The sequence below is a fragment of the Myiozetetes cayanensis genome, unplaced genomic scaffold (genome assembly GCF_022539395.1).
Source record: "Myiozetetes cayanensis isolate MyiCay16 unplaced genomic scaffold, myiCay2020 scf3, whole genome shotgun sequence".
Lineage (NCBI taxonomy): Eukaryota > Metazoa > Chordata > Aves > Passeriformes > Tyrannidae > Myiozetetes > Myiozetetes cayanensis.
Window position 1 is genome coordinate 56,825,207 of NW_026087521.1, and position 27,738 is coordinate 56,852,944.

At 44.8% G+C, this 27,738-nt stretch overlaps 1 protein-coding gene across 1 annotated transcript; it reads left to right on the top strand.

The window, feature by feature from the left end:
- The first annotated feature begins 641 nt into the window (after positions 1 to 641).
- Positions 642 to 27,444, top strand: ATP6V0A4 (ATPase H+ transporting V0 subunit a4). Its single transcript, XM_050323841.1, has 22 exons — positions 642 to 745; positions 1,992 to 2,091; positions 2,365 to 2,576; positions 3,079 to 3,157; positions 3,982 to 4,076; positions 5,038 to 5,163; positions 5,540 to 5,634; positions 6,686 to 6,812; positions 7,229 to 7,311; positions 11,796 to 11,889; positions 13,291 to 13,503; positions 13,914 to 14,064; positions 14,834 to 14,973; positions 15,283 to 15,440; positions 15,897 to 15,990; positions 18,027 to 18,145; positions 19,062 to 19,278; positions 20,899 to 21,006; positions 22,981 to 23,115; positions 24,082 to 24,199; positions 26,090 to 26,261; positions 27,055 to 27,444. Exons 3-22 carry the CDS (start codon positions 2,460 to 2,462, stop codon positions 27,146 to 27,148), a joined length of 2,535 nt encoding a protein of 844 aa, XP_050179798.1. The 5' UTR covers positions 642 to 745; positions 1,992 to 2,091; positions 2,365 to 2,459; the 3' UTR covers positions 27,149 to 27,444.
- Positions 27,445 to 27,738: the final 294 nt, after the last annotated feature.

Below are 27,738 nucleotides of genomic sequence, written 5' to 3' on the forward strand. Positions count from 1 at the left end.
CAGCAGCTTTCGAAGGTTCTCGCCCGTTTTCGGGCGGCCGGGGCGGTGTGAGCCGGCACTGCCCCGTCTGCTGTTGGTCTCGACAAGCCGCAACACCCTCGCACTCATCACACACCTGACACAGAGGTTGTGACCGAGCCAGACAGCGCTGGGTACAGTCCACCCGCGGGTTGTTTAGGGATAGAAAGGGTTTCCCTCCTCTGGTCCAGACCAGTTTCGACCTTAAAAGAAAAGGTTTGCCGTGCCCTGTGCGAGACGGGACAGGGCGCTCCGCTCGCCGCCCGCCTCGCCCGGCGCGGTGCCCGCAGCGATGCCAGAGCACAGCCCCGCTGTCATCGCCTGACGGACACCCGGCAAACCCAGGGGACAGCTCGCCCCTGCCCTGGGCAGAGGGGCTGACAGAAAGGAGCGTGGTGGCTGAAAGGTAAACCCCAGTGACTACCTTCTCCAAAGCAGCTTACAGCACTGGGATCTACCCTGCCCGTCCACCGGTGCCTTTTAATGGGTTTTAATGCGGTGCAATACTGCTGGGAAACAGCGACCGGGGGAATGTGGGTGATTTCTCAATTAACTGCTCTTCTGCCAAAGCCAAAACTTGGGAGTGGGGGCTGGCGGGGGGTGGGAGGTGGTGTTGTTTGAGGCATGGTTGGCAGCAAGTGCTTTTGGGCAAGCCTCTTGCATCTGTAGGAGTGGATGAGGGGCAAACACTCTGCCTTCCTCGGAAGGGTTTCCTGGCTCGAAAGAGGTTTCTCTTTTTCTTTTTCCTTCCCCCCTCCCCCTCCCCCTCATTCCAAATCAAGATGAAAGTGAGCTTTTGGGGTTTTCACTGACTAATTACCAAGGAAAATTAGAACCCTGGATTTTGATGGTTTGGAAGCATTTTAACTAAGATATTTCTAAATAACCCATTTCAGTTTTGGTCTTTTAATTCTAAGGGTCTAACATTTTTTTTTTTTTATGGAAGCTAACTGTAGGTTTAGAAATACAAACTGCTTTAAATTATTGTTCCTTCACACTTTACAGTCTCGAGACATTAAGACAGGATATTTTTGATATATCTTTTATATCTTTTAAACTTTTTGAAAATCAGATTTACTTAATTGCATGAGTAGTGGGAGACTATTGTAGCTTTTGTCTCTTTTTTTTATATCCTCACTCAACTTATTGGAGCTGGCACATGATGTTTTCTTTTAACAAGCTGCTAGTTGTCATCTGTTGTATTTGCAACATCTTAAATCTTTGAGTGAATGGGTACAGAGAGTAAGACAAGGAAAACTCACAGGACAATTGAGTAAATACAAACTTGTGACTATGGTGCTGCTGTTAAACAAGCCTTTAATATCTTGCAAAATGTTTCTTCCATATGTAAGATAAATCTGTCATATATTATAAAGACAATTCATAGAATACACAGGTTTTTTTAAAAGGCTGAAAGACAAGGTTTATGGAGAGAGAAGGGGTTAAATACAGTTGACTTCCCATCTCTGTCAACAAATAGAAGTGAGGTTGTAAAGGGATTTTGTTTTGCTATTTATAAAATGCAGACTTGCCACAAAATTAAATGCATGCAAGAAGTGTATCTGCTTGTATGTTTTTTTCTGAGAAAGGATAATTACTGTGTTTGTGCATGCTAATCAGTTAATTTTGTGTGAGAACAACCAAAGGCAGTTTGTATGTTCAGGTTACTCTAAGTAAATAGTAACAAGCATAGAGATGAGAGGAACTTTTGTTAATACATGTTATTTCATGTATCTCATTTTGAAAACAGTCTTTTATGGGGCAAAAATGATTTTGAAATCTCAAAGGTTGTTTTAATTTAAATAAAATAGTCTGCTCTTCTCACGCCCATATAACATGCTCCAGATGTGTTTGCAATGCTGTGTTCACACTACCAGTGAAAGTGATAAAAACCAGTCAGGCCTCTTTCACTTGTCTAACTGCAAGGTGAAATTAATGATTCTTTAATTTTTTTTTTTGTCTGTGTGTTTAAGGCAAAGAGAAATTGAGTCCTTTACAAGCTCAGCATCCAAAACCCAACTAAAGCACCTGAGTGCAGTGGTCTGAAGGATCTTAAGTCCAGCAGAGGACAGGGTGGGTATTTGCTCATCACCTCTCATAGGGTGACTGAATAGGACTATAGTGGCCTGAATAGGTGACCTGAATAGGTCACCATTGGACTGGTGACTCCCCTCTTTCCCTGGGGTACACACATACTTTAGCACCTATCACTGCTCTGGTGGGATGAAGCTTCATGTGGGTTCAAGGAGGCTCTTAGGAGGTGAAGAAACCCTTTAGAAGGACATGATGGGCAGCACTGGGTTATCTCCCAGCACTTTGACTCAGTGATTTCCAATGTTCCTGCAGTGCCTGGCATCTTCTGGCACCTCCCTGGGCAAGGAACACTGTGCTGCTGCCACAAGGACTCCCACGGACATCCAGGCCAGAGGAGAGCAGCCAAAATGGCCTCGGTCTTCCGGAGTGAGGAGATGAGCCTGATGCAGCTCTTCCTTCAGGTGGAGGCTGCCTACTGCTGCGTGGCTGAGCTTGGGGAGCTGGGTCTGGTCCAGTTCAGAGATGTGAGTAGTGCCTGGATGGCATGTTGAGCTGTGCAAGATGTGCCCTGTGCTGTGCTTGTCCTTCCCTCAAAGCACTTGGAAAAGGTGCATCTGGAGGGTGGCCAAAAAGTCCATGTTGAGAGTGGGACTTCCCCAAGGCTAATCTGAAAAACAACCATCATGCCAAGAACCCCCCCCATCCTCAAGTCCTCCCCCCTCCATCCAGTGCTCTGCATGCCCTCTGCACAACCTTAGAACAATTCCAGAAAACAGGGGCTCTCTTGATGAGAGTCCCTCTGTGACTCCTGCTGTCACAGCAAGGTTGTGTGGCAATGAACCTGGTGTAAGACCACCATGGCCCTGGACTTAAGGAAGCCCATGGTGTCACCCTGCCACTAGGAGCCTATCAGATGCCGTGGTGTTTGCCATCTGCAACAAAGGCATTCATTCTCTGCTGATGTCAAAAATGAGCGCAGCAGTGTGCAGCCTTCAGCCCCAGGCTTATTTTCCCTCCTGTTTTTAGCTGAATGTGAATGTCAACAGCTTCCAGAGAAAGTTTGTGAATGAAGTGAGAAGGTGCGAATCCTTGGAGAGGATCCTGCGTAAGTAAATGCTTGTCAAATGCAGTCGGCTTCCTGCCAACTGGTGGTGTGGGATTTATTTCTTTAAGTGCTCTCACACTGGGGAGCAGAATTAGTGGCAAAATGGTGATGTTTTCATCTGAGCCCCTGGAAATGTTTTCCATGTGTCAGCTAATTACCACTTCACCCCATATGGGCAATAAATTATTGCCCCTGTTTTGAAAATGGTTAACTGAACTGAAAGGAGGTTAATTAGCTTTTATAAAATCACAAGATAAATTTGGGGCTGGGTGGGAGGCTAATCCAAATAACCTCACTCCTACACCAGTGCACCAGCTGTTGGCACACACACTTCTTGTGGCCAAGGGCTTCAGCCTGGGGATAAGTCCTTAAAACCCCAGCAGGAGAGCTCATGATGCCTGTTGTCCAGTGGATATGTGTCCTGGGAGCTCTGCACTCTCCCCACCCCAATGCTGGTGCCCACTGTAGCCACGGTGACACCACTTGTCATTGCTGGAGCAAAGGAGAGAAACCTGAGCTTTCTGTGTGCCTTACTCACTGCCCCAAATAGAGGGGGTCATGCTACTAGTGTCGGGGCTGAGGGCTGTCCAGGTGGGAGTGACACCACGACTTCAGAAGGAACAGCCTCTTCACTGTTAAAGGAGGCTGCTGGGTGTAATTACTTGCTGGCTGTGTATATGCACTGCAGTGATGGCCCTTGTACATCATTGCATCTTGTCACACCTCCATGGGGCACCTCGGTCCTGGCTGAGCAACAAGCTGGTGACCAGGATGATGCAGGAGGGATGGCTCTGTATTGAGACCTCTGTGTCCTTTCCTTGCAGGTTTTCTGGAAAATGAGATGGAAGACAACATTGAGATAGTCAAACGAGAAAAGTACCCAGAGACCCCCCTGCCTCGGGAGATGATTGATATGGAGGTACAGAATTTGCAATGGATCAAGGAGAGAAAAGGCAGTGCACGGGGATGTCTGTGTGATGTGCTCAATAGAGCCCTGCCTTGCAAGGAAGGATCTGGTATCTGAGGCTGGCACAGCCCTCCCTGCCTGAGGAGGTTTTCCCCAAGCTGCTGTCTCAGCTGTTAGGTTAAGGCTGGTCCTACTGCCGTGTTCCTAAAGGAGCCCACTCTTTTCTCCATCCCCTGTGAAACAACCCTCTTGTCCCACATATTAATGGAAAAGTATCACTCATCATCCTGTAGGAGAGAATTTTACCAGGAGAGATGATGTTAGAACCAGCTTCACTGCATAAAAAACCCAGGACTGCCTGTCCTGGTGGGAACATGGTTGTGATATCGTAATGCTGCAGCCTGACACAAATATTTGTGCCTTGCATTTGGATGTGCAACAGATGCTTTATTCTAGTCCAGCTGGAATTTAGGTTTACTGACAGGGTAATTTAAAAATGCTGCACAGCTGGGTGACTAGGAAGAAAAATCATGCTTACCAAGGGCTTCAGCTTCACAAGCAAGATGGTTTCCTACTGTGTTCTTGGGCCCACACCCTCACTTAACTTTTGGCCTGTAGACTGACATCCAGCCAGCCTGGGGTCTGAGATGTCCTGTGAGGAACCACAGAGATACCAAGACAGGCTGGGGCACTTAAACTACACACCCACTTACTTGCCTGTGCCTGGGTCAGATGCATCAGAACTCCAGTGTCAGAAGGGGACAACACACCCAGTAGGAAATGTTGGCAATGGAAATCTAATGCATTAGCCTTGATTAATGTCTTCCTACAAAAAGAGTTTATCAAAGTGCTCATTGAATATTTCTACCTTCTCCCCTGGAAAAAAATATCTTGTTTGCTATTTGATATCAGCTTGATAAAGGGCCATTGATCTGCTTCAGAGTTTTCCTGAATGTGCTTGGACCCTAAACAGACAGTGCTGGAAAAACTTGAAGCCGAGCTTCTGGAAGCCAACCAGAACCAGCAAACACTGAAGCAGAACTTCCTTGAACTGACAGAGCTCAAACATCTGCTGAAGAAAACCCAGGACTTCTTTGAGGTGAGAGGCCTCTTTGTTCTTCCAGCAGAGATGTGGAAGGTTCTTAAAAGTACTGACACTTTCATTTGATGTATGTTGCTGTTATTAATTTTCAATCAAAAGCCAGTAAGATACGTTTGCAAAAGCACCTCAGTCACTTTGGAGCCTGCATTGTTCTGTAAGTCAATGGGGTTCAAGAACTTGGCTCCCAGATCTCTTTGAAAATGGCATTTATGCTCTTCAGTTGCTAAGATATAATTTACTTTTATTGTTTTTCCTTTGGTCTAATTCTCTGTGGAAAGATACCTTTAGGGGAAAAAATGTCAGGAGAAAAATGTGAATATAGTTTTCAAACTGGCAATACTGAATAGTGTTTTTTAAAACTAATGTTTTCCAGGCAGAAACCAATCTGCCGGATGATTTCTTCAGTGAGGACACATCTGGACTGCTGGAGCTGAGAAGCACTCCTGCTGCTGCAGCTGCCAAGCTGGGGTGTGTATTGGTGATGGCCCACAGCTTGGCCAGACTTCCCACCTGTGCTGCATTGCTGTGACACTGGCACAGTTTCCTTCAGCTTCTTAGCAGAGGTTGCTCAGCAGCCTCCTCAGTGTAGCTGTTTCATGAAGTTGAAAGTGTGACTGCCCTCAGAAATTATCACTGAAACTTCCATCAGGCTATGGGTCAGTGGGACAAATGGACTTTTACTTCCAGGCCACCAGTTCCAGTGACCCCTTAGTAGATATTGACTGAAAATTGTTGTCTTACAGCATCTCACCCGTGACTTTTGGGCTCAAATATCTGGATACCCCAGGGTTGGTGGGTGTCTAACCACAGCAAAAGGCCATGGGATTGCACTGGGCTTTGCCGGCAATAGAAAGTGGCTCTGAGAGTTAGGAGAGTGGAAGCACCACTGTGCGTATTGCTGATGGAAGTTTGGTGGACAGCATAGACTCAAACAGCTTTCCCTTGCATCTACATCAGACAGGTGTGGTGAAACTCACTGCTGTTCTTCCAGGCTGGTGTTTTTAGCTGCTTATGCTGGTAGTTCTGAAGTCCTGTTCAACTCCATTATGAGCAGAGATTATGCCTGCAGAGGGTTGGCCCTGGTGGGTGTATACCAACATGTCATGCTGCACTTCAGAGGTGTTGTCTAATATTTTCCAGGAAAAGGAAAACAGGAGAGAGTAAAGATAAAGCACCACTTCAGAATTTCTCTGCTACCTCTGCCATTCAGGCCCTCTCTGTTCATGTGACTTAGAGCATCTATCCATTCTTCCATTTCTAGCCAGAACTGTCTCTTCTCCTTTACCTGCTGATCTAGGAAAGCCTTTTTTTTTAAGGTAAGAACAATAAGATAAAATCAGTAGGTTGAGATAAAAGCCAGTCTTGAGGAAGGAAGTTTTTCCTAAAAGTGCCTACAGCAGCAGCAGAACCCTGGCTGTCATGGGCTAGAAAACATGAGATTGTGAAATTGTGTGCATTAGCAAGGTCCTAAAAGGCCTAGGATGGGCTTGTAATTTATTTATCTTTTAACTCTGCTCAGATTCACAGCTGGGGTAATAAGGAGAGAAAGGATGATCCCCTTTGAGCGTTTACTGTGGCGAGCCTGCAGGGGAAACATCTACCTGAGATACACTGAAATGGACACCCCCATGGAGGACCCTGTGACAGTAGGTACCAACCCGGTTTTGCTTTACGCTGCCCTGTGTCCATGGCTGTGACCTGCAGAAACCAAACTGATGCCCTGGCCACGCTGCAGCACCAGCTGCCTCACCAGAGCTGGGTGTCTGAAGGAAGCCTCTAGAAGAAAAGTGGGAAAGTTTGAGAATGGGAGAAGTTTCTCTGACATTGATTTCCCCTTTTGCCGCTATTGAGGTGGTTTCTTATTCCTGCCTGGTTAAGATGCATGTGGGGCCTAGCAGGGTGGCTGTGTTATGGGGACCACTGTGGGGATGGACTGTGGCTGTCCTCACCTGGAGCTGGGGGAAAAGAACAACTCAGTAGAGAGGCTACCAAAAAAAAAAAACCCATCAACTTTTCTGCACAGGACTCCAGGTGCATTAAATTCTGCTTGAATTTGTTGCAGAGAGAAGAGGTGAAGAAGAACGTGTTCATTATCTTTTATCAAGGAGAGCAGCTTAAACAAAAAATCAAGAAGATTTGTGACGGGTAAGGCAGGCTTGTGGGCAAGCCACAATGACTCCCATGGAGGTATTTACCTGGCAGCCCAGGCTGGCTGAATTTGGAACTAGAGATTAGATCTCCAGCTGTCCAGCTGTCAGCTCTGACACCAGAACCTCCCTTCTGCTTCTCAGCTCTTCTGCCCCTAACCATGAAAGATATCCATCACCCTGGCACTTTGAAATTGAGATCCTACATTTTACAAAATGATTTACAGCTCTTGGGAGCCTCAGTTGTTAGGTTTTTAATTGGGAACATCTAAAAGGGGGCTGTTGTTTAAGAAATATTCAGCACCCTTCCTCTGAAAATCAGGGGCCCTAACTTGGGGTCTGGAAACATAGTAATACCTGACTTGCTCTCAAGCCTTCCTGCATTTCCTCATAAAAAGATGATGCTGTAGTTTAGTCAATCCTTTCCCAAGGCCTTTGAGCAATATCTGTGTAATCAGAGAAGGAGTCTAGGAGAGAAATGAAAGCTTCATACAACTTGACTTGTTTCCACCCCGTTAAGCATCTTGAAAAGATAATTCAGGTTGAATATTTTGTTACTCTTTCATAAAACTGATGACCGATGGGCTTTGTTGCAGTGTAAATCAGATTTGATGAGAGGATCTGTCTGCTGTCACCAAACCCATTTCAGGTATGGCCCCTTGGCCAGGAGGGGCCAGCCTGCAGGCTGTAGAAGGTCACAGGGACAGGGTGAGCAATTGCTCTTCCCTGACATCTGCACTCAGGGCAGGTCTTTCCTTACATTCTGCCTTTAATCAGAATAAAAACAGGTAGATCTTTCATCCAGCTGGGATGATTGACTGCAGTCCTGTGAAGTGACAGAATCCTGGGGACTATTAGTAATTCCTGCACTAGAAATGGGGCCCTCCAAGATACCCTCTACAGGCAGCAGAGGGCAATGCCCACCCTGAGTGCAATTCAGCCCTCCTGAGGTGGGCATCTGTCTATAAAGCAATCATGGACAGCTGAGGGAAGACTCCCAGCTCTCAGTCACTGATTTCTGATCCTGAACCTCAGATATGGAGGGAGTTCTGCCATAGCCACTGTGCAGGACCAGTCTGCTCCTGCCAGTGGTCTTTGCACTTTCAGCGAGTCGCATTCTCTTTCTGGATTACAATTTCCTGCATATCATAGAATCATAGAATAGTTTGGATTGTAAGGGACCTTAAAGATCATCTAGTTCCAACTACCCTGCCATGGCCAGGGACACTTTCCAGTAGACCAGGTTGCTCAAAGCCCCATCCAGCCTGGCCTTTAATACTTCCAGGGATGGGGCATCCAAAACTTCTCTGGGCAACCTGTTCAAGTGCCTCACCAACCTCATAGTAAAGAATTTTCTTCCTAATATCCAGCCTAAACCTACACTATTTCAGTTTAAAGCCACTCCCCCTTTTTACATGCTCTTGTAAAAGGTCCCTCTGCAGCTTTCCTGTGGGCCTCTTTATGTACTGGAAGGCGGTTATAGGGTGTCCCCAGAGCCTTCTCTTCTCTCAGCTGAACAACCCCACAGAGTGCTGCAGGTACTTCATTTTGGATTATTATTTTTTCCCCCCTGCAGCATTTTAAATTCTCTGCAGCCAAAAGCCCAAGACTTCTTTTCTGGGGTGGAAGAAAAGGAACAAGCTTGTCAGCATTTTCATTATTGATTGACCCCAAAATGATCCAGACCGTAGGCACAACCTTCTGCAGTGGGGTGCAGTTGGGAGCAAGAGGCCAGGCAGTGCTGGAAATGTGAGCATATCCCTGCAGGGGGATTGTGACATGATCATTTTCTGGGAACTAGTGATGTGGATGTGGCAGTAGGTTTATAGAAAGGAACTTAGACTGGTTTGTCTTGGGCTCTTTAACTGAAGGAAAACATACCTACCAAAGATGAATTCACAGGATCCCCTTTGCAGTCCTACTGCACTGGGTTTTATTTGTTGCCAACTAATTAGGCTACACTTGAAATCATCCTTTATGTTTCTTCTTCCTTTCAAGTTTTTTGCCTGCTGATATGCACACGTATAAGGATGTTTTGCTGAGTGGCAGGTTTCTAAATGTATGAATTCTTTTGTGCTCTGTGGGCCATCAGCTGCTCCTGGTACCCAGGCCAAGACGTTTTGATCTTGTCCATCTTTAAGGCAGGGTTAACTATACGTAATGCAGATGGCAGTGTCATTCCAGCCCCAGCAGGACATTTCTGCTTAGCACTAAGTCATCATTCATGACAAGTAAATATCCTGCAAAAATCATGGGACTGGTCTGAGCCAGTTTCCTGCAAGGCAGGCTAAGATTTGTTTGCAGAGCTGTGTGCCTCAGGTTACGCTTGTAGTCCCTGCTTGACTCTAATTGGTAACATTAGTCTGCCAATTTCATGAGTATTAAGTCCGTGCACAAATTTATTAGTGAAAGATGTAGAGGGAGCAGGGAGGAGGAAAACGTAAGAATTTTTCTTTTCCTCCTTTTCTTGCGGCTGCCTCAGCGCTAATGTGAATACTAAACTGGGTTTATCAATGTAAGGATTCCCTGCTGAATTCTCCTGGAGCTTTCAGAGATGTCTATGCCATTAGGGCAAAGCTGATACTTGGTATGCAAAATGGCTGTTAAAAGATCAAAGCAGCACTGCTGCAATAACGTTATTGGGAACAGGGGAACTGTACAGCATGGAGGAATAAGCTTTCAAGTTTGATTAAAAATCCTTATTAAAGATGAACTAAGAGCTGGGAAGAATAAGGAGATGGAAATAATTAGGTGGGGTGAATAACCTTTGGAAACGAATACCAGGTGTTGAGTGAGGAGAAATTCAATTCTAGAAAGGGAAGTTTAGCTGAAGAGCACGTGCTGTCATTACACACAGCTCTGGGCTGATCTCTAGGAAACTGCAGCATGTTTTGTTCAATTTGCAACTGTCCTCACTTGTATGTGTGCTGGAACTGATTTTGGAGAGCAGGTGGTGAAATATCCTGTGCTCAGACAAAGCCAGAATATGATGCTTATCTGTACACAGAGCCTGCACATTTTTGTCTCTCAAGCAGGGATAGACCCCTACGACCCTGTTACATCTCCTTTTAATTCAGCTCACGTGCAGAAAGGCAGCCCTTCAGCAACCCTAACTCAGTGCAGCTCCATGACAGGATGGTGGAAACACGTTGCCTTAGGTGGGCAGAAGATCCCAGCTCTGTAAAGAGGAGGGATCTCTTTCTGCAGATCTGTTGGGCAATATTCAAGTGGCAGGGGTGGCACAAGCACTAGATATCACTGAACAAATCGAGTAAGGAAAAAAGGAGGGATTTGTGCTGTTTTAGTTACTGCAGCATCTCAGCTCAGTTCAGGCTTGCAGGTGCAGAGCCTTGCAGCAGTGCACCTTGTGATCTGCAGGGTCCTAGAGGGAGCTCCTTGTGCCTGCTGTCCTGCAGGAATTGTCCTCTGGGACTTGTTTTGCCGGCAGGAGAGGTAGCTGTACACTTTTCAGAGAGATAAGGAACCAATTTCTAGTTGGCTGTACCGGCATCATACAGTGGCTGTATGACACTGCAGTGTGCTGTACTAGTGTAAGCACCTCTACACCAGGATGATTCGCAGCTGTACTAGAGAAGGTCATGTGGCATACCATAGATGAAGCAGTGTACAACACCTGCGTGGGGGTAAGACCTGCACTCACGTATTAGAATCCCACATTAGTCCTTGTAATACCACACTAAACAAACCCTCTGAATGTCCCAAATAGAACCTTGGGGGAGCTTCTAAAAGCATTTATATTAGCCTGGCACATCTAAACTGGCAGATACCACTCTCAGGTGTTTAAAAACCTTTACCCATATCCTTCCCTTGTTCCCAAGCTGCCTAGTCAAACAGGTGGACCAGAAGCTAAGAGCCAGCCATCCTCTTTCTGTTTTGTCCTGGAAATAGTATTTTTTGTTTGCTTGTTTCCTTGTTTGTTTGTTTTACAGGGTTAATTACTTACGCAGCCTGCCGGCACAAAGGGTGCTTGCTTGCAGTGCGGCAGTAGCTCAGCTGATGCCTTCTCCCAGTGCCTGCGAGAGGGTAGTGCAGAGACAGGGACACGGTATTTTTCCAGCCTCAGTGCAAGAGGGACATCTGTTGGCTACCGTGTTAGCAGGGCTGCCTTTGCCAGGGTGGGTTTTTGTCGAGACTCTTTGCAGTTGAAGCAGCTTATGGGCGTAAGGGAGTTGCCTACATGTTAGTGCTGACCCCTCTATGATATCAGCTACCATAGGTCACCTGAGACAGGGAGTTTTTTTCAGCTGGAACAGGTGAAGGGATTTTTATTATCGTGAAGTGATAAATGTACCTTTTTGAACTTCCCTGCGAGACCAGACACATCTGCATAGTGTGTAAGAAGAGTATACTACTGGGTCAGGAATGAAGTGCAGTTTCCCTGCCTTTGAGATGAGAAGAGTATAGAGGAAGAAAATTCAGTCAAATAAATGGTGTTTCTCACTTCTCTCTTACTGAGGCTAGATTTCGTGCCACAGTCTATCCCTGTCCAGAGTCTGCCACCGAGCGCCGAGAAATGCTTGATGGAGTCAACACAAGGATCGAGGATTTAAACACAGTAAGTGGCAGTGGCTTCACTGAGGATTGAACCCTGCAAGTGGGACCTGCTCAGGTACTTGTCCTGTCTGAAACCCTTTGGCCATGGCCAGACCCCAGGCTTGTTTTGGGAGCTGGCTGTGTAGAGCTGGCCAGGGGCTAGGAATGCAATCACCAGTCCAGGAGTGGCGCCCCTGCCAGTTGCAGAAGCCAGTGCTCATGCTCTGCTCTGCCCATTTACAACCTCCAGGAGCTCCTGGGGGAAAGCATTCCACACGAGGGGCTCAAAAACTACTTGCTGCTCTTTGCCATGCAAAGGCCAAAGATTTAGACCTTATGGTATGGGGCTAAAGGTTGGAATATAAGATCATCAGCAAGCAACAGCTATTGTAACTAAATTGCACATTGTTCAAGAGGGTTTAGTCTAGTTCTTAAAGCATGGTTTGCCCTCAGCAACTTGCAAAGTTGTTCAGTCACAATTGTAGTACAAGGCTCAGAGGGGACTCCATAGTTTTTCATATTTAAATTAGATTTTCTTTACTGAGAAAACCTTGGGGTGCTTATCACACTAGCAGTGGAAACCAAAGGTGGCTCTTATAGAAGTACCAGCATTTATTGTGGAGGCTGAAAACTACAAGTTCAGTTGCTATGGGTGCTCAGGAGCTCATCTATTTGTACACTGTATCAGGACTTCGCACCTTTTGGAGAGTCCTACCTGTGTATTGTGACACATGATAGTCAGTGGGTCCTGCAGCAGGAAGGAATGGGCACCCTGTTTTCCTGACGTGGTCTATCTGGCAGTTGGCATCCTGCTGTCACCCACCCTGTGGATGTCTGTGACTGCCAAGCCTGCATACAAGTCTGCTTCCAAACTGGACTGTTTTCACTCCTGAGCATCATGGGCAGCCAGACTTCTTCAGCACCTGCAGACCACACAGGTTATTTTCCTAACACATCATCTCCTTCGTTCACTTACGCAGCAGTGCTGTGGTGGCCACACGATGCACGGAGGTTCCAGGGCCATTGTAGCTCTAGCACATCTGGTGTGATTACACCCCAAGTTCGTGGCACAGAGCTGCCTATGGGAGATGTCAGGCTGGCAGTGTGTAGTGAGATGTGGCAAGTCTATAAGCAACTGGGTGAGGAGCCAGTTCCATAGCTCAGTAACTCCCAGTGGTCTCCTCTATGCTTATAGTGACTTGGGACCATCCAGGGAGAGTCCTTAGTGAGCAGCATTGTGCAGCTGGTGTTGAGTGCTCCCGTGTCCAGACCTGCACACGCTGCCCTACAGGAGACCCCACCCATTCATACAAATCATTCCCTTTCTGCAACTCTCTTCCACCTGCCTTCTCCAATTAACTACAGAATAGATTGTGTCCCATATGCTTCTCTATCTTGAGTGCTGCCTATGCTGTACTTACAGGTGATAACACAAACTGAGTCCCACCGCCAGCGACTGCTGTATGAGGCAGCAGCCAACTTGTGGTCCTGGGGGATCAAAGTGAAGAAAATCAAGGCTATCTACCACATCCTGAATTGCTGTAACATCGATGTCACCCAGCAGTGTGTCATTGCAGAGATCTGGTTCCCAGTGGCTGATGCTGACCGGATAAAAAGAGCTCTCCATCAAGGAATGGTAAGAGACCAACATTTTGGGTCCTTGAAGCTCTCACCCAAACTGCATTGTTTATATGTTGAGCATATGTTCAGACTTGTCTGTTACCATAATGTGGGGCTCCCCTCTCTGTTTTAAGTTGAGGTTGTTGTATGATCGCTTGGACTAAGGGAGTTTAAGGTCAGCATTAAATCGTAGCAGGTTTGTGACTGGTCCATGAGCCAGCAGTACTGGTGTCTTTCCCTGAACAAATCAACAGCACAGAAAATACAAAAATATGGATATTAGAGAAAGGGTTGAGATATAAAACTCCTGAGCCCAGCTTTCACGTTGCTGCCTGTGCGTGTTTGGACACAGATTGTGGTGTTATGGGGCTGATTTTTCCCTCCTAGCCGCTCTGACTGTGTCTGCCCTTGTCACTGGATTTGCAGGAGCGCAGTGGCTCTACGATTGCCCCTATCCTTACTGCCATACACACCAGGATGGCACCACCCACCTTCAACAGGACCAACAAGTTCACAGCTGGATTTCAGAACATTGTGGATGCGTATGGTGTGGGCAACTACAGGGAGATGAACCCGGGTGAGAAACATTCAACTATCTGCACCTGGCTTTCACGAGACAGGTTAAGCCTTTGAGCTCTGTCACCATCCTAAAATGTGTAATCTTTGCTGATTAAGAAATCTGAACCATATTGGAACTCTTTGGTGCATAGGCGGGTATTTTCTCAAGCAAAGAATTTGGCTGTTGGTCTTCTTCCCATTCTTGTGATGGGAATAATGAACTATACAAATAAGAGATGGGGAAAAAATAGTGAGGTAGCAGCTCTGAGGAAAAGAATGAAGCTCATAAGACAAATGTAAGTTGAGCTCATTGTGTTGAGGCAAAAAAGGCCGAAAGGACCTGACAGAAGAGTGAAACCATTGGTAGAGAATCTCAGAGAGACCACTGCAAATTAAGAGACACCCAGAATTTGGGGCCCACAGAAAAGGGTCAGATTAACTCAGATTGTTGAAGCTGAACAGATTGAGAAACTGTGGTAGTAAACTTCAAGTACGTTATTCCAGTTGCAAAACTGAATGTGATTTTCTACACATAGTGATTATTATGGTGAGATGAGAAACAAAGGATAAAACTGCAAGGTAGATACACATCATACAGCTGGACAATCTTTCTGATGGTAAATCTAGTTCTGCGCTAGATCCGACTGCCTGGTGAGTAGGAGAGGGATCAGGGAGGCCTTTAAGGGCAGCAGCTGTAAGGAATGGCCTGATGGGATAGACAGGTTCTCTGCTGAGGCCTATTTTTTTTTTTAGAAGGAGCTGAGCTTTTCATCCTTTGCTTCCTGCAGCTCCATACACTATCATTACTTTCCCCTTCTTGTTTGCGGTGATGTTTGGGGATTGTGGCCACGGTGCTGTCATGCTGGGCTTTGCACTCTGGATGGTCATTAATGAGAAGAGCCTTCTGGCCCAGAAAAGCACTAATGAGGTGAGTACCAGGGAGCTGATATGCCCTTTAAGCATAGGAAAAGGCTCATCAGCCCCATTTGATAAAGGGGACATCCAGCCTCCCAAAGGCTGAGTGAAGATTCTTTGAAGACACTCATGAGGTAGAAATTTGTCAAGTAATTATGACTACTTAGACACAGAGACCTGGATGGGCCTAAGGGAGGCAAAGTTTCCTGTGAGTAATTGTATGTACCCAGATTAGTACAATCAGGCCTCCTGTCAGCTGAGGGCCACTGTCTGGTGGACTTGTGGGTGCTCTGGTCACTGGCACTGCCTTCTCCCCCTGCAGATCTGGAATACCTTTTTCAGCGGGCGCTACTTGATCCTGCTCATGGGTATATTCTCCATGTACACCGGCTTCATCTACAACGACTGCTTCTCCAAATCATTCAACTTCTTTGGTTCTTCCTGGCATATCATCCCCATGTTTAAAAATAACACTTGGAAGTAAGTGGCTAAATGCAGGAAAGAAGTGAAAACACACCAACTGGAGCACGTAGGCTTGGAAAGAAAGACTGCCTGTGTGGGGAAGGGAAGAACTCCCTGCTGCGGATGCAGTCATGAATGAATCAGAGGTTTTGTCTGACACACACAGATGAACTCACTATTGAAATGGAAATGTAGAGTCCCTGGGAACACGCCTGTTTGTTCAGGCACTGATGTGCATTAAAATCTGCAGGTGTCCAGGATTGATGCATAGAGAATTATCAGTGTGATGGAGACTGTCGTTGTGTGAGGCCCATTTACACACACACGTGCACACAAGTGCAGGATAACAGGTCATAGAGAGGTTGGAGTTGGATACAGATATCATGTGGTAGTCCTCAGCACACCTCACATAGTATACTGTAGGCTTAGATGGAGAGATTAAGCTGCAAAGGTCATTTCCCTTTTCTCTTGTAGTGAGGAGGTGCTTCTAGACAATACAGTGCTGCAGTTGGATCCAGCAGTCCCGGGAGTCTACTCTGGAAATCCATATCCATTTGGAATAGATCCAGTAATTAAATTAAATTGCTCTAAGATAATTTGTATTTCAATCCTGTTTCTGCGTATCAGGTACATCAGTAGCTCCCTGCACTCTCTCCTGAAGCTGTGCTTTTCAATTCTTGCTCCCTGCCTGTTCTTTACACAGTTGTGGTGGTTTAACCCCAGCCAGCAGCCAAGCCCCATGCAGCCTCTTGCCCACTGCCCCACAGATGAGACTGGGGAGAGAATCAGATGGGTAAAAGCCTGGAAACTCATGGGTTGAGATAAAGACAGTTTAACAGGGGAAGCAAAAGCCACTCAAAGCAAACCAAGGAATTAATTCACTGTTTCCCGTGGGCAGGCAGGTGTTCAGGCATCCCCAGGAAAGCAGGGCCCCCATCACTCGTAACAGTTACTTGGAAAGACAAACACCATCACTCCAAATGTACCTCCCCCTCCTCCTTTTTAGCCTCAGCTTTATATACTGAGCATAATGTCACAGGTATGGAATACCTCTTTGGTCAATTTAAGTGACCTGTCCCAGCTGCATCTCCTCCCAACCTTGAAAGCACCTCTAACTTCCACGCCAGCATAGCAGTAAAAAGAACAGAAAAGGCCTTGGCTCTGTGTAAGCCCTGCTCAACAATAACAAAAACATCCATATTATCCAGCCTGTGTTCAGCACAAATCCGAAACACAGCCCTATACTATTCATGGTGAAGAAAGTTAACTCTACCTCAGACAAACCCAGCACATTCCACCCCTTATTCCATACCATTTACATCATGCTCAGGTACCACACTATTCAATACAACTTCATTAACCACCACCCTTTTCCCATTAGTCAGTCCTTCCGATGCCTTTCTTTAGCAATTAAGGATATATATTAAGGATATATATTGCTGACGGTTTTGCACAGGCAGCAGCAAAATGGTAAGAAGGAAGGATCTTCGATTTTGCTGGAGGGTGGTCTTATGCTACAGCCTCCACTCCATCAACAGTCTGATGGACTCAGTTCCCTTACTTGGGTACTTAACCCCTTCCAGACATACCTCACCAGCTGGAAGGCAAAGCCCCAATTTTAATGCAGTCTGTTTATTGTATGAAGTGTGAAGTAAATGCCAGTATTAGTTAACTTATCCACATTTTCTCTGAGTCCTACTTTCCTTTTTCTTGCCATTCTGTCTTGATCATGTGTTGAAATGTAGTGGTTAACATCAGTCTTTCAAACTTCATATTAGACGATGCTCTTGCATTTCAGTTGGTCACACAAAGAAACACTGGCTTCCCCTGGCCATAGAAGAGGCAAAACATGTTGGACAAAGGCACATAAGCTAATGTTTCACCTTCCAAATAACCCTGTCTTCCTCCTTTCTCTTCAGGTTCTATGCTTAGGGTCTGAAAAGTGATATCTGCTTACTGTATCTGAGGACAGAAGACTTTGGGGTCTAGGAAGTTTTAAGAGGAAAGCAGAAGCAATCCTGAAGCTCTGTAGCATGAAAAAGGCAGGACTGAGAAGACATATGGTTACTGTCCTAACAAAACTGAAAAGTTACTGCAGAGAGGCAGGTGATATGCTATCTCCATGACCAAAGAGTTGTAAAGAGCTTTAATTTTTGTTCAAACAAAAAGTTTGAAAATCCTCTACTCTCAGTATTTCTCTGGTGAAGGTGGAACAAATTTCCATAGCAGCAGGAGGGATTTTCTCATGCCTTTCCACCTTTGCTAAAGAAGATGACTCAGCCTAAAGACAAGGAATGACACAGGAAAAGTTCTACTACAAGATTTGCATTGGTTTCTGGAGGTCTGAAGCAAAGTCACAGAATCATTTTAAATTCCTGTAATTTCCTCTATTAAACAAGGCTAATACTTTATACTTTTTAGATGAAAAGCTTGGCAGAGTGAAAAGTATTATAAGGAACAATTAGAATTCCATTGCTTGTTATCTTCTTACTATAAGTGGTAAGAGTAAATTGATGATGTCAAAGCAACAACTGCCACAAGTCTGTTTCTGATCAAACACCTGAAAATCTTGTTCTCTCTCTTTCTCTACTCCTCTCCCCAAAGATCTGGAATGTTGCATCAAACAAGCTGACTTTCCTGAACTCCTACAAAATGAAGATGTCAGTTGTCATAGGGATTGTGCACATGATTTTTGGGGTGATACTCAGCCTCTTCAACCACATGTAAGTTTGCTTCACCAAGCCTGTTGCTGCAGCACACAGGTCCTCATCACTAAACTAGTGTTCTTCATTCAAAGGAAGCCTCATATCTGTGACTGATGGCTTGAGCTGCCCCATGCACTGACTGACTCACACTATGGTTGGTATGCAGTGCTAAGTTCAAAGGATAGCCATTACATTGCAGATATTTTCTTGGATAAGCTTTCTTTTAAACTTTCTTATATTCTTGATTCTGCAGAAATACTGAAATACATTAAATTAAAAATACACAGCACCTCCCACTATGGACAATCTTTCTCTGGAAAGACAAGCTCCCTTGGTCTAAACCAAAGCACAGTGAAATCTTGCCAAGTACTTGTGTGAGTTTCACCTGGCTTAGTGGGCCTTTGGTCAGGATCTGTGGGTCTGCGTGTCTACATCTCTGCCTCTATATTTTGGAACAAAAAATTAGACATGGTGATAGACTGGAGGGGCTGAAACTATTGTCTTGAGAGACTCTCCAAAGCTGAAATGAGATTGTGAACTTCAAGGACAGAAGTGTTTGCAGATGGCAGAGAGCGCTGCCCCTCTACACCTGGTTCTGACCTTCCTCAAAGTATAATGTTAACTTTGTAAACTAGCCAATTATTTTTGAAAATTGGCTTCTATTTCAACGTAGCTATCTTTTGAGGTGCTGAGATACTGGTAGGTCAAGTATAAAAATCTGAAGATAATCAGTACAACAATGATTTTGTATTTAAGCAATAGTTTTCATTGATATAGCCTGTAATTACAGACTTCTTTGTTGGCTAATTACAGTTGTATATTTATTAGGTTGTTTTCCAAAGACTAAGTAGTGTACAGTACTGCCATACTTGGGTGCAAACTTGTATTAATACCTAGTGTATTAATTGTAGTTATCTCTTCTTATTCTTTCCAGCTACTTCAGGAAATATATAAACATTATCCTTCAGTTCATTCCAGAGATGATTTTTATTATCTCTCTTTTTGGCTACCTGGTCTTCATGATTATTTTCAAATGGTGTCATTTTGATGTCCACTCATCCCAGAGTGCACCAAGCATCCTCATCCACTTCATCAATATGTTTCTGTTCAATTATAGTGACACTTCAAACGCTCCACTGTATCTGCATCAGGTATGGATCAAGCAGCTTGTATCTGCTGTAGTTGGGTTTGTATTTGCAGTGGGTGTTGTGGAGAGTGGGCATAAGGATATGGAGGACAGGCTCAGAAGCTCAATCACAAGTGCCCATCACAGAAGTGAAGTTTATTCTTCTGGTATTTGTGTTGGCCTTGCAGACAGGTAGGACAAAGAAGCTATCAATCGGTGATGCAGAGAAAACCTCATTCTTAGTGTCATCCTTACAAGAATAATGATGCAACTGAGGATACTTTTGGTGAAAAAGGGAAAGAAGGGTGATTTCAGATGCAAAGCTGGGTATTGCAGATGTGCTCTCCTGAAGTCTGGTCACGATGCTAGAGACATCTCCCTTCCTTCATAATTTCTTATTTTTTCTTTGGAAAACTCGAATATTTTACAATTTCATGTAAAAAAACAGTTGAAGCACCTAGAGGATTTTATGGCAGCTTCTTGTCAGAAATAACTCCTTCAGGGATTTCATTAAAAAAAAAAAAAAGGTAAAAATGCCAGCAAAAAACTCCTCTAAGACAAAACTTGTTTTAAAGTTGCCTCTATTTATTTGGTCAAAACATGGAATTGTTTTTTGTTTCTTCATTGATTTTATATCAGCAACATCAATGAAGAATATACAAACAAATGCAGCATCCAGCCACATGTGTGCACCTGCTTCTATACAGTTGCACACTCTGGTACTTCAATGGAAGCTCAGTTTTAGGGCTGCTAGTGAGTCAGAGTTAGCAGAGAGTCCTGATCAACTCCAGGTAACTGCATTAAGGCTTCAGGAGGAGTTTGGGAAAACACAGTTTTCCCAGCCTTCAAAAAGTCTTGGGGTAGCATTTTGCTTTGTAACAACCCAAAGCTTTCCCAAGGTAGCAATTTTTTTTTCTCAGATTCCTATCCCCCTGCCCCACCAATAACAATCTGTGCCATCTACCTGGGTAGTCTGAATGCAATACTGTATGAGACAAATCATGAGGTGATTTGGGATGAGAGCCAACTTTAAGAAAATGCAGAAGTTGTAGTTAAGGGGTTTCTTTGTTTGTTTTGGTGTCATTTTGTTTCCTAAAGTACAAGCAGTTATGTTAGGACAGCAATAAGGGTACCACACTGCACTGTAAGAACACCTTATATTGTTGGGACAATGTGTTACCAAGCCTAAGCTATGGGGATTCAATTCCCTTCTGGAATTGCAAACCTAGAGCAAATCCAGGGCAAGACTTGAATGACTTGGCTCTTACTGCAGCATTGCCACATTGATCAAAGCAAGGCAGACTGACTGGCTACCACAACAGTTAGGATATTCCCTTGGGACACTGGACAGCCAGGTTCAAGTCAGTAACACTGGGTTTTGGTAAATTAACCCTTTCCAGCATGAAAGCCTTTCACCTCCAAATCTCCAGCCATCTGTATCTGGAAGTGCTTTCTGGAGCCTTAAGCAGTATACATTTATTTTCACGTCCTTACAAGCAGAGGATACACAAACAGGCAAGGAGTATGTATCTGTTGTATATAAAAAAAATAATACCATTTTACAGAATCAGATTTCTAACCATAAATGTAGTTGGCTAAAGAAAGTAAAGTAACTTTTTGCTCTTGTTGTTGTTTTGTCTTTTAGAAAGAAGTGCAGAGTTTCTTGGTCATATTTGCTCTGATTGCTGTTCCCTGGATGCTCCTAATTAAACCTTTCATCCTCCGAGCCAACCACCAGAAAGCAAAGCGCATGGTAAGGGACGTGGATCAGTCAAGGGTGATTCAGTACAGCGGAGGCAAAGATGAGGAGATAGCCCCCAAAACTTGTTTGCAGTGATCTAATTCTGCTCTTCTCTGGTCTCAGACCTTCCCTGTTGAGTTCAAAGTGTGCTTTATGCCACATACACCAAGGCCATGTATATGGACGTGTTTGAGCCATCTAAGCTAGAATCACAGAATGGTTAAGTGTGGAAGGGATCACTGGAGGTCATCTAGTCCATCCTCCCTGCTCAAACAGGGTCCCCTAGAGCTTGTTACTCAGGATTGTGTCCAGTCAGCTTTTAAATAACTCCAGAGAAGGAAACATATCCCTGGAAGCAGGAGCTTTGGTTGCAAGGCCATACCCTATTTGTTAAGCTGACATCAAGCTCTTTCACATGTCATATCCAAAACCAGAGAAGGTTTGGAAAGATTGAGGTTCTGGTAAAGCCAAGGCAGGGCAAGGACCTCAGTTGTCAGTCCACAATCACCACTAACCACCAGTTAGCTGCTCTGTAGAAATGGAGCATCTCTGATAGTCCTAGCATAGGGGAGATAACACTGCTTAAAGAAGAAGCTTGATTTAAAAGCTGTTGCCTGCTTTCTAGCAGTGCTTTCTTCCCTAAGTGATTGCCTTCACATTAACAGAGCCCTCCTTCCCCTGGGCTCTGTGGTCTGCCCAGCTCTGCAGCACATAACTCTGGCAGCTGCAGTTTCCTAGTTATTCATTAATTCTCTCCTTTATTACACTAATAGGACTTCACTTGTCTGTCAAGATTTACTTCTCTTTATAGTCAGAGTTAGTGCCTGGAGTACCTTTTATAGGACACAGATGTTTCCATTTGAAGAAAGAGATGCTGGTTGTGCTGCTTGACCTTTTCCCACCCAATCACTTCTGACCTATAACTGAAAGCCAGGTCCCTGGGAGACCTTTGCAGCCCTGCCTCTGTGCTGTAATTTCTTATTTTGTCATTCTTCCGGGATTTGGATGGAAGCTTGGCACGGCTGACTCCATCTCCTGCCTTTATGCTAGCAACATCTGACAGGTTTTCCCCACCTCTTATTGTGCCCCAGTATTTCCATTCCTAATTTTCATATGTTAGCTGTCTGATCACATCTTACATTCCCCCAGATTTATATGTTTGCAACAAAGTCTGTTTTCTACGCTGACATTCAGGTAAAGCAAAGACAAAGCGGGTATGACAGCAGTTACTGCTGCAACAGGAAACAATATGTTGTCATGAGACCCTTCCCATGAAACCTCCTGGAAGCTATAAAGAGTGACAGAACCTGAGAGAAGCCATGAGGCCCATATTTGCTTATGCTGCATAAGAGGACCGTAACATGATGTAGGGCTATTCTTATGCTGTTCTGTCATTTCTGGAGTGAGACTCAGATCAGGTTGTTCAGGCCTCTAGAAAATGTCTGTAAAGAATAATTACAGGGAGAAGATGGGTTGCCATGAGGTTTTTGTCAATTTAAAGTGAAACAAGAGCTTTGAATTGTATTTGTCTGTATCCCAGTAAATGTGTGACCTTCATCAAGTCAAGCGATCCTTTCCGGCTTCATTGCTCTTTCACTTGATGTTAATTCCTTTGATTTGCACCAATCTGATTGAGATCATCAGCTTTAATGTGCCTCAATTTTCTCAATTGCCAGAAGGGATGGATTTTCCCATAGTGGGGTCAAAGGGTACATTGTGAGACTAGAAACTGGTTACAGAATAGTTGGAATCACTGGAAAATGCTCTAGGATGGAAAATATTTAGGTATTATTAGCCATTCCATGGGAATATTCAGTTTCTGTAGCCTATGATGACTATTTTTGAATTGTCTTCGTGTTGATGATATAATCCTTCATGTGTTATCCATCATGAATTTATTGAGGGAGTTCTGTGCCATGGACTTCTTCATTTTGATATCAGCCTGTAGCATGACACAAAATATTTATTACATTTTGTTTCTGAAAGATCCGTTCTCAAGCCATCTCAGGAAACCCTGGAGGTGAAAATGAGGTAGATGTCCCAGAGACCAACCACTCCAAGAAAGCTTCCCAAGGAGACCACAGTGGTGGCCATGAAGGACATGAGGGTGATGAGGAAGAGGTAAGAAAATTTGGCCATAATATTATTGAGACAGACACAACAGTAGAAGACACAAAGTCAAGCAGAGGACTTTTTCAGAGTTGCCAGCCCTTCTTTTTAGCAAGATATCAACAAACACGGTTGTAACACTTTGTGTTTCCAAACAGAAAAAGGTTTGAATTTTCATTGAATTAATTCTCCTGAATTCTTCCTTTGTTTTTGCCTAATGGTGGCAGGTATTCATACAAACGTCAAGCTTTTACAAACCTCAAGCTCTTGTTTCCTCAAGGGTGGTTGTTTCACTTTCACATTGCACCCAGAGAAGGTCAACCTTTTTCCAAGACTCAGTGACTTTTCCTTCCTTTATTTTGCAAAGGAGAATTTAAAAGTTGGAAACCAGCATTGTTGACTAGGGAGAAAAGTCTTCCCTTGGCAGATACTGTCTGTATCTGCAGTAAGCAGCAACCCAGGAAAAAGTAACAGAAGTGTTTCTAGCAGTTGGGAGTATCAACAGTATTGAGTTTGGATATTGCTGGCTGTTCCCAGTCACAGGGAATCTTCACAGATTTGCTTATTCATTATTATAAGATGCAATTATTCAGTGATATCTCCCAAAATGTGTATGCCCACAGGCAGATAGTCTGAAAGCCACTGTTTTACCTAAGGACTTATGTCTCTATCAGAAATCACACTGTTAGCAATTGGATTGACATTTAAAGATTTGGAATTGTAGGAGTGGAATGTGAACTGTTTCCCTAGCATTTGGTTTTCACTGGAATCATATTTCTCCAGGGAGAATGTATGAAAAGATCATACAGAATGGACACTTTCCAGAGCAGTCCCTTTACCTGGGAAATATCTTTGCATTGCTCAGGACATAGCAAGGAAAAGGAAGGAGTATGAAGAGCCTTTGGTGGAGTGTTGCTGTTAGCCAAGAAGTCCTGAACTCGGAACTAATAAAATGTATTTGATTTTATGTTCTTTCAGTTCAATTTTGGAGACATATTTGTCCACCAAGCTATCCACACCATTGAATACTGCCTTGGCTGCATCTCCAACACAGCATCCTACCTGCGGCTCTGGGCGCTGAGCTTGGCGCATGCACGTGAGTGATTGTCCACCTGTCAGTTTCCTGATCAGTGAATCCATGCTGATCACTGCTTCTGCTGCTGTTTGAGTATTCCTGCAGATTTCTTCACGAAATCCAAGTTCTCCTTGTGGGCGTTTGTGTCTCAGGATGTTTTGCTTCAGGTTAGATCAATCCAAGTGTTTCACGGTGGCCATCTCAGGTTTTAGGGGTGATCCCTGGCAGCTATGTGTGAGTCAGCTCCTGACTGCATTTACTGGCAGAGGCCACTTTCCCACGCTGCTCTGTAGCCACCCCTCTGGAATAGTCCTCATGGTGTGTGGCACAGAGGGTGGTGCAGTCCAGATGGGTAGTCCAGTCCGTGGAGGTAAAGGCAGTATGGGAGCCATAGCTTCTTTTCTGAAGAGGCATTTGCTGTAGCCTCAGGGTATGCAGACAAATGTCAAAATTACTTGAAACAGTTGTTTTGATTTTGTTCAGCAACCTGGAAAGAAAAGATCTGGTTCAAGAGTTTCTGGAATTTGTCATTTTCACTGGGATTTTTCCCAGCCGCATTCAGTGGAACCTTACGTTCCATGAAAAATGTACAGCATTTCAATGTCTTTTGCCTTGATTTATGATAAAAACAAATGCTCAAATACTAGAAACTGCCTCGGGCTGGAACTTCATGTTTTCAACATCTCTAATTTTTCTGAAATGTTTTTTTATTAATATCGCTGTACTGCCTCTGGCTAGGAGTTGCACCTGCCCTAAAGAATTGAGCACACAAAAAAATGAAAACAAAAAGGGAAGGGCTTGTGATGTGGTGTGCCATGGGTTGACAGGGGTGAGCTGTACTGCTTGGCACAGAAATGAGCTTAGTAGGAGTTGAGTGGAAGCTAATACACATGAGCTTTACATGGAAGACAGACATCTAAATAAAATAAAATAAACCAACTAAAGAGCTTAGCTAAGGGCAGTCCTATGTATTCTGCCCAGAAGAACCACCATATTCCTTTGCAGCATTACAAAATGACATCAACAAGACTTTTTTTTTTTCCTGAGAGCAGCAGCTGGAAGGGATAAGGCTGAGCTGGTGGCTGGAGCCTCCAGAAGTAGAAGACCTGGGCTAAATCCTTGCTTTGCCTGTATCACAAGAGAAAAATAGCTCAGTTCTGATTCTGTCCTGGGTGAGTGGGGTAGTTAAGTTAGGAATATGTTATTGAGCTGAGAGTACATGTCAGATATGCCAGTGCTGTGAATGTTAATATAAACCTGTGTAGAAAAGAAAAAATCTTTAAGAGCATGGCAAGAAACCTAAACACTAATACATCCTGCCTTGCGTGGGACCAGCCAATTGTCTTCCTTTTTTTTTTTTTTTTTTTTCCCCACCACAGAATCTCCATGATACCCTAGGAGAAGTGGTTTGGAGAACAAATGGGAATTACATGTCTCCTGTGAGTCTTAGCTAGCTTCAGTCAGTGCAGCTTGTATCTACACATGTATTGACTATACCAATCAATCATGTTCACAGGGATTTAGCAGCAGGCAGTCCTAGAAGGCTGCAATACTGCCTACCTGCCATGTCAAGGAAGTGTAAAGTAAACTGATGAGTGTATCATGACAAGCTAACAGCAGTCTTGCTAGTGTGTTTCCATGAACTTACGATGCAAAGTCAAGCCAAAACAGCACCATCAGCTTCTAACACAGTGAAGAGGAGCAACGGAAAACAAACTGCATCCGCTTTCCTTCCCTGGTGATCATGGAGAGGTGGGGTGGCCATGTATGATCACTGTCATGTATATTTTACTGTCCTGTGGATTTTATCCTAGGCCAGCTCATCTGACTGGGAAACATGGTCATCTGGCAGACTGCATGTCTGTCCATAGCTGTTGCTCAGCACTGTTTTCCTTTTATTTGTTTCTGCAGAGCTATCAGAGGTGCTTTGGACCATGGTGATGCACAATGGGCTCAGCAGCAGCGGCTGGGCAGGCCTCATTGTCATCTTCATCATCTTTGCAGCTTTTGCAGTGCTGACAGTGGCCATCCTGCTGGTCATGGAGGGGCTCTCTGCCTTCCTGCATGCCCTGCGTCTGCACTGGTAGGTGGTGTGGTCTTCTGGAGGTTTCTTGGAGTAGTCCTTGGAAGGGATCAGGCTGTGGACACAGGTGGCCCCATCAGCCAGTACATGCTGTACTAGTACCTGTGCATGAGAACACCAGTTGCTTTTGGCAAGTGAAGCGAGGGAGATTTCCCCAAAGGGAGGTCAGAGCTCCATGCTCTGCACTGCTCCCGGAGCAACCTGTTGTCCTCCTGTGCCTGTGGTGGCTGTGAGCATGTGAGGCCAATGGCAACCTGCAGTTCTGTCCTGGTAAACATGCAGAGCCAGCAGGGCCACTGTGACCTGCACGACAAGGCTCAGAGGCACCACAGCCATGCCACTGGCTGTGTGTCCCATGCAAGGTTACCATCAAACAAGATTACTGCAAAAGGTTACTGTCAAACAATGCAGCTGGGACTGTAAGCGAGACCAAGGTGGCAAAACATCCTTTACCACCACCATAACTCAACTTACTGCCTGAGCACCCAAGCTGTGTCATTCTGCAGGGCACGGGAGATGTCTGTCTCCCATCAGAGTTTTAAACCAGCAGGTGGTTATCCCAGCTCTCAGAGCTGCTGGAAGCAGGTTACCAGGCAGGCAAGGTTCTGCTGACTGGCCTCACAACAAGCATTTTCAGGCTGGCTGATGGAAAGTCTGTTGGCTCCAGAAAGAGCCTATGTCCTGTCTGTATATAGTGGCCTCCCTTTTCCTGTGGGTGCCATGTATAAGCCTCTTGGCTGGCAGTAGATCCTGCCTGTGAGCAGCACTGATGCCTCCCTCTGCTCCTCCCCAGGGTGGAGTTCCAGAACAAGTTCTACGTGGGAGCTGGGTACAAATTCTCTCCATTCTCCTTCAAGCACATCATCAATGGCACTGCAGAGGAGTGAAGCCAGTGCATCACTGCTTCACTCCTCAGACCAGGCTCTGTTTCCCTGTGGTCGCTCACCCACAGAGTGGGATGAAAGAGAATGGGATGTGGCCCTTGAAAGAAGAGAAGCTGCAGATGAAATGTATATGAAATGTAATAACTACATTCCAATATACTGCTGTATCAGCTGAGAGCTGAACTGCATCAGCTGGTCTGGCTGGACCCGTGGCTGAGTATCTCCACTGATGTCTTTGCCAAGTACCTGGTCCTCAGCATTCGTTGGGGTCAGCTGCCTACTGCTTGCTTGAAAAGAGGAGATGCAGCTTTTGAATTAAACCAGTTATTATTAATCAACTCACATATGCTTTGCTCCATTTACTGCCTTGTCTTTGTGGTATATTTCTTTCCGAGGAAAATATGTTTTGGCTGTCGTTTTAAGCTGTGGGTGATCATGTGGCATGATTAAGTCCCTTACAAGATTGCAGCCCTTCATTTAGCACACAATGCAAACCAGCTCAAAGACAGATTGTATTGCAGCCTTGCAATTTTCTACATGCTTTACTAGAATAACCCTCTTTTTATTTGATTTTCTCCAGGGCTTGACAGCAC

Bases quoted from the DNA above. Each gene is read 5' to 3' on its own strand.
- ATP6V0A4 (XM_050323841.1), top strand. From the start codon at position 2,460: ATGGCCTCGGTCTTCCGGAGTGAGGAGATGAGCCTGATGCAGCTCTTC. The intron at 14,065-14,833 runs GTGAGAAACATT...TGCTTCCTGCAG, and splicing joins CTACAGGGAGATGAACCCGG to CTCCATACACTATCATTACT. The intron at 24,200-26,089 runs GTGAGTGATTGT...TTGTTTCTGCAG, and splicing joins GCTGAGCTTGGCGCATGCAC to AGCTATCAGAGGTGCTTTGG.